Source organism: Magnolia sinica, chromosome 14 (assembly GCF_029962835.1).
Source record: "Magnolia sinica isolate HGM2019 chromosome 14, MsV1, whole genome shotgun sequence".
In the NCBI taxonomy this organism is placed as follows: Eukaryota; Viridiplantae; Streptophyta; class Magnoliopsida; order Magnoliales; family Magnoliaceae; genus Magnolia; species Magnolia sinica.
In genome coordinates this window covers 34407602-34414217 of record NC_080586.1, presented here as the reverse complement: position 1 = coordinate 34414217, position 6616 = coordinate 34407602, and the positions used below count along the sequence as shown (strand labels likewise).

The following is a 6616-nucleotide window of genomic DNA, read 5'->3' as shown; positions in this document are numbered from 1 at the left end:
GTAAAATTGTTGCGAAATTGAAACTTCAAAAAGAGAAATTTTCTAAACTCAAAGAAATTTATGAATCTCTTGTTTTAGAAAAGTCCCATATTTCAGACTGTTTTGAAAAGACAAAATGCGATTTAGATTTTAAAACCTCCTAGTTTGAAAATATTAAATCTGAAAATGAACAACTAAAACATGAAGTCTTTTCTCTCTTGAGTGTAAAGGAAACTTGGAAATATGCCCAAGGTGATCTTAAATTTGAAAAACTCTTATCTGGATCGAGAAAATGTGGCGATCGATCCGGTCTGGGCTATGACAAGAGTGTTCCTCCTAAACTGAAGAATACTTCTCCCACGTTTGTAAAGGAGAGATCTTAAACTCAAAAGGGAAAGATCAAATGTTTTCTAAAAACTTTAAATCTTTTCAAAAACCTCAAAGACATATCAACTATAAAAAGCAAAACCAAAGTCCTTTGGCAGAAAAGATAGTTGATCTACTTAAGGAGCTTCTAAAGTCTAACTCACTAGGTCATACTTATAATTCTTACAATTGAAAGAACACCTACTATCCTCCTAAACCCAAAATGGTTATGAAATGGGTTCTAAAGGTCACTTGCTTGGTTGCCCACACCGCTTTCAAAGCAACAAGCCATTCTAAGTGGTTCCTAAATAGTGGATGCTCTAGGCATATAACAGGCGACAAGGCTTTATTCACCGATCTCAAAGACATGACCGACGGTTCAGTCACATTTGGAGATGGCAGCAATTGCAGGATTATGGGCCAAGGTACTGTTCAACTCTATAACCTTCCTTTGTTTAAAAATGTTTTATATGTTGAAGGTCTAAAACATAACTTGCTTAGCATATCTCAAATATGCGACAATAACCATGTGTATAGTTTTCTAATCAAAGCTGTGAGATTCTAAACAACAAGGGTTCAGTAATACTAACTGGACGTAGAACGTCTGAAAACTGCTATATTGTTAACGAATCTAGCTCCTCTAATCAATCATGTTACATGGTCCATTAGACGAGACTGACTTATGGCACAAACGTCTTGGACATGTACACTACTGAAATCTATATAGATTGAGCAAATGGGAACTTATAAGAGGTTTACCCAAACTATAAAAATTAGATAAAATATGTGGTGAATGCTAGATTGGCAAACAAACAAGGAACTCACACAAAAAGGTGAATTCCAATACCACATCAAGACCACTCGAGCTTCTCCATATAGACCTAGTAGGACCTACCAGATGGAAAGTCGAGGTGGCAAAAGATATATCTTGGTAATTGTAGATGACTTTACCAGATATACATGGGTAGTCTTCTTAAGGGACAAATCAGAAACCTTTGAAGAAGTGAAAAAGTTTCTTAAAAGGATTCAAACTGAAAACGGTTCTCAAGTCAGTACGATTCATAGTGATCATGGATCTGAATTTAAGAATAGCGGTTTTGAGAAGTTCTATAGCGATCAGGGAATATTACATGAATTCTCAGTGCCCAAAACTCCACAACAAAATGGTATAGTTGAAATGAAAAATAGAGTGCTTCAAGAAATGGCTAATGTCATGTTGAATAGTATGAAGCTCTCTAAGGTAATAGGTTATTGGTTATAGGTTTAGGTTTAGGTTATAGGTTTAGGTTTAGTTTATAGGTTTAGGTGTAGGTTATAGGTAGGTTATAGGTTTAGGTTTTGGTTTATGTTATAGGTTTAGGTTATGAGTTATAGGTTTAGGAATTGAGGTTTGGGTTCGGGTTTAGGTTTGGGGTTTAGGGTTTAGGGTTATAGGTTATAGGTTATAGGTTTAGGTTTAGTTTATTGGTTATAGGTTATAGGTTTAGGAATTTGGGTTTGGGTTCGGGTTTAGATTTACGCTTTCAAGTTTAGGTTTAGGGTTAGGAAATCAGTGTACCCACTATAAATATATGTAGTTTATCTACACCATCCATTTGCTTTTCCAGATCATTTAAGGGTGTTGAAACCAAAATTGAATCATATCCAAAACTCAGGTGGACTATACCACAAGAAACAGTGGGTATAATGATTTCCATCATTGAAACCTTTCTAGGGCCTGTAGTGATGTTTATTTATCATCCAACCTGTTCATAAGATCACACAGATAGTGATGAAGGGAAAAAATAAATATCAGCGGTTCCCCCCTTCCAGGGACCCCCGCTCAACATCCGGATAGCTCTGACACAGATCCAGATCTGCTTCATCAATTTCGAGATAATACATAAACATGGGCCTGTCCAAGTGGCCAGGCCACCCATATTGCTGTCCATAAGAAATGGACAACTTCATCATGGTCATAACAGCGGTTCCCACCTTCCAGGGACCCCTGCTCAACATCCGGATAGCTCCGACGCAAATATAAAAACAAACTAATTAGGAACTTACAACAAAAAAAGGTACCAGGTCTTTGGTCCAAGGGTGATCTACAATAAAAGGTACCATTTACCATGAACTAAAACCATGTATTATCCATACCTTGATTGGACTCACTACAAGGGTAATCTTTCAATGATGGCCCATTGCTTCTGATAATCACTACATGGGTAAGAAAATTACAAAAAGTAAGACTCATGAGATGACATATGTACAAATAGTGAATTACCACCTACATTAAAAAAAAATTGTAATCATTCATTCATTCAATTACCACCTGCATAATCATTAATTCATTCAATTACAATTATTCATTCATTCAATTACAATCATTCATTCAATAATGAAAGATTGTAATTGAATGAATGAATCACTAACTTAAGTTCAACTTGTGTTTTATCATTTAGAACTCATCAAAAATACATTAATTTTCAGAAGGAAAGCTATAGGCATTAGGGCATTTGGAAATGCCACCAAAGTTATCTTAGAAGCAAATTTGTTAATACCATGCCTAGCGACGCTGTATGTACTCCAACCTTGGATCGCTTGCACTCCTTCAAATGCTTAGAGTTGCCTTAGTCCACACTTGGTCGAACCATAACTACAAATTCAAAGAATATAAAGAACAAATTAAATATAGAGATCATAATAAATAAAAAGGATAGTTACCCAAGCTGGACCCTTGATGAACGGTTTAGGGATTTTTCTTTTTTCTTTTTTCTTTTTTTTTGGCCAAGGGATGGATGGGACTCATGCAGGAAATAAAGTAATAATATGATGTGACAAAGAAGGCTTAGTTGGACAGTTATGCATATTTTATTTTCTTTTTTGTTTTCAGCTTTTCAACTATCATATCAGTTTCCTAAAGTATCGGTTATTTTGGAAGCATCAAATAAAATTGAGACATGTTGCATGCCTTAAGGGCCCACTTGGAATTTCTTTGGCTGTCTGCCATTATTGGGGAATTTCTAAAAGCATACAAGTATATCATAACTGAAATCATTATAGGTCCACATTCCATGGAAAACTTCACAACAATTGGATTGTCAAATATTAGATCCAATCATCCCCATAAAGTTGCATCCACCTTACATTTTCCGCCCACCCTTTGACATAATGTTGGATGGTAGATGTTTCATTTTCTCTATGTAGGATGTTTTTGAAAGCTTTGATGGATCATGTTTTCTTTTGTTTTTATATGTATTGGAAGCTTATGATTCAGTTGTCAATGGAATTGTGGGCAAGCTTTCACATTTTGTTCTTATTGCTTTATGGTGTTTGGTAGAATCATGGTATAGTTCATATGGTAGTTTTTGCTGTCAATTACAGCATAGTGATTTTAGAATTTTGAGGTGAAGTTGGTTGTTATAGGAGTATTTCTAAACATACCTAGTTTTGTTGTGCATGAAACATTTCTGTTGCTTGCAACTATAGTGATCAATTGTATGATGTTGGTGAAGTTTCCTTGTGTTCCACATCAGGAGTGATTTAGCATATGTGGGCCTAGCTCATAGCATTTCTTACATTTTTTTCCTAGTTGGATGCATTACCCATATAACAGTACCTTAAGTTCACCTATTGCAGTTTTACGTACCCCAAGGTTATGAACCCAACTGTATTTACATTTAACTTTGAGGGATTACTGAAGCAACCCCTTATAGGTCCAAGTCTCGATGAAACTCTTCCTTAGGATGTTGCAGAAAGTTTTTACTTAGTAACAGAGAGTTGTATTACTTAAAGAGGACACTAGTTTGTATCTTTTGAATTATTCATATCATTCTGGACTGTGCACACTTGAGACATTTGGCGTTTAAGTGTCTTGCCTGGCATTGGACAAGACACATACACTAGTTATGCATATGCACCTAGGTGCTAATGTGGAAAGCAGCACACATTTAAGGGTGCAGTTACGTAGATGGTCAAATGAAACCCTCTTAAACATGTTTTCACCTCAGAAAGAACAGTTTTTGGTCATTTTAAGGGTGCACAAAAAAGACATTGCAAAATAGGCCATTTGATTTCTTATTCCTGTCTTCTTCATGCAGAGGGGATCCAGAAAAAGATCCATGATCCAGCAGACTTCTTGGTAAGAGACACCTCATTTCAGCCTTCTGTAAGATTGATTCAGATCCATTAATTTTACAAAAAACAAATTACTTCTGAGGAGAGAAAGCTAATTCCAACCATTTCTCACTCATCAGAATCATAAAAACCAAGTATTAGGCTATACGCATAATATTCCCTGAAAATTGAAATACTAAAACTAGGAAACAATATTTTGGAGAAAAAGCTAACCTGTATTTCTAAAAGCTGCACTTTGGAATCAACTATTGGAACACTCTGAAAGGCTTCCATTGGATAATGAACCTGTACCAAATTATAATTAGATTGCTAATTTTTTCATCCAACTGCATGTTGATTAGTTATATTAATTGCCATCGTACTCTGCTTGTAACTGCCATCGTACTTTGCAAAACATAGGATGGAATGAAATTGGACCAAATAAGCATTTTCTGGAAGGTAAGCTCAAATTGTACTGGCATCCTCACAATTGCGGCTAAAACCACTAAAATAGCTAATGGAGGAATGTGAAGGCTAGTAGTACTGGAAGGCATTACCATGAGATAGTCATCTGGATTATTGTCGATGACAAATCCGTACAGGTGCAGTAACTCCTGCAATAAAGGAAATAGGCTGTAGTAGTTTAGAAGTTTTGTTGGGAACCATTCAATCTGTGGACGTTCTGATGGCAGCGTGGACCTTCTTGTATAGCTCTTCAATGCCATCAGGCTCAATTCCTTTCTTGATGTACTCACTGAAATGCGACTGGTATTTCTCTGGCTCATCCTCCATCAACGTCTGCAAAATTGCCATTCATATTAGTGGCAATATAACAGTAAAGAAATTACGGGTCTATTAGAGGCTTGGTGGGATGTGTTCAAATCTTATCTTGGATCACTATGGGGAATGTCAAGTCCACCATCTAAGGCACCTTAAGAAAGACCCAAAACCACATCTGTTTATCAGAATGCATAAAAATAACTACAAAACTAGAAATGATTTGACTAAAATGAAAGGAACACACCCCAGCTTCAAATGGTAAAAAATTAAAAATTAAAATAAAAGAGGAACTACTTCAGCCAAATACAAGTTAAATAGAAAAATTTTAACGCTTCCACCAAGAATCCAAAGAATCTGCTTTTGTCAGGAAAGAAGATTGTCCTATTCATCCATTATTTGGCCTTTTCTCCTTAAATAACGACTATTGGTGTATCATTTTTCTCAACCACACATCTGCAAGCAACAACAAAGGTTTAGATTGTCCCACTGGGAAGAATTTTGGCACATAGTCTATCCATGATGGGGACAAGGAACTAGGGGCTATTACCAATAGAGAAGTTTCCTTCCATATCACTTTCTATATACACAGGTGTGCATGAGTGCGAGTAACCTTAATTCAGTTTCAACTTCCTATCTCAATTCCACTCAATTCTCATTCCAGGTTACATCTAAACATGATCATTTGAAATCAAGATTGTATGCATTCGAAATCAAGATTTCTTACCAGCCACCTAGAAAAAGAACAATCACAATCACAATGTAATGATGAGTTCTTAAGAGATGTTTATGGTAAAATGATTAACTGATCACAACCACAAGTTCATGCGCAACACATGCACTAGTGTAGCATAGTAGCAATGCAAGGATAGAAAATTGAATCATTACATGAAAACAATGGTTTCATGAGAATATTGATGTGTCCACAGTTCCCAAACATGGTTAAAAGACTTAGCGACTCGTTCTTGAACTATCTAGCATAGTATCAACAGATGGGCTTTATGAGAATCAAACTCAAATGCTACAAAATAACTTGAACTTTTTTTTTCGAAGTTAGCCTACAAATAATCATGAATTCATAGAACTATTGACAATAATGCATGAGAAACAATGACAATTGCCATTGATCTACATCCCTTCTGTCATTCCAACACATTCACGAAAATTATGTATCCTGCTTTCCATGGTATTGAGCCTAATCTTCACAAAAGGAAAGAGGAATGTAGTTAAATATCTAGCAAAAATGAACTCAGAAAAATTATTCTAGCAAACATGCAATTGCAAAAGTGGAAACCTCCAAGAGTGGGACCCCTCCGACAGTGATGAACTCATCCTTAAATTGACCCTTCATTTAATATATATATATATATATGTATGTATGTATGTATGTATGTATGTA

At 35.7% G+C, this 6616-nt stretch overlaps 1 protein-coding gene across 2 annotated transcripts; it reads right to left on the bottom strand.

Annotated features, from left to right (window-relative positions):
* Positions 1–4335: 4335 nt before the first annotated feature.
* LOC131225691 (uncharacterized) lies at positions 4336–5242 on the bottom strand. 2 transcript variants are annotated; one of them, XR_009161484.1, is made up of 3 exons: positions 4998–5242; positions 4675–4824; positions 4336–4490 (listed from the first exon to the last, which is right to left on the bottom strand). XR_009161484.1 is itself a non-coding variant. In XM_058221267.1 (3 exons), exons 1-3 carry the CDS (start codon positions 5223–5225, stop codon positions 4356–4358), a joined length of 435 nt encoding a protein of 144 aa, XP_058077250.1. In that variant the 5' UTR covers positions 5226–5242; the 3' UTR covers positions 4336–4355. The 2 variants fall into 2 exon arrangements, 1 of the variants encoding a protein (XP_058077250.1); XM_058221267.1 differs by having other exon boundaries at positions 4675–4746.
* Between the last annotated feature and the right edge of the window lie 1374 nt (positions 5243–6616).

Coding starts and splice junctions, on each gene's coding strand:
- LOC131225691 (XM_058221267.1), bottom strand. CDS start 5,225: ATGAGCCAGAGAAATACCAGTCGCATTTCAGTGAGTACATCAAGAAAG. Junction 4,747..4,997: donor ATCCAGATGACTATCTCATG/GTAATGCCTTCC, acceptor AATTTGGTACAG/GTTCATTATCCAATGGAAGC. Junction 4,491..4,674: donor TGCAGCTTTTAGAAATACAG/GTTAGCTTTTTC, acceptor TCAATCTTACAG/AAGGCTGAAATGAGGTGTCT.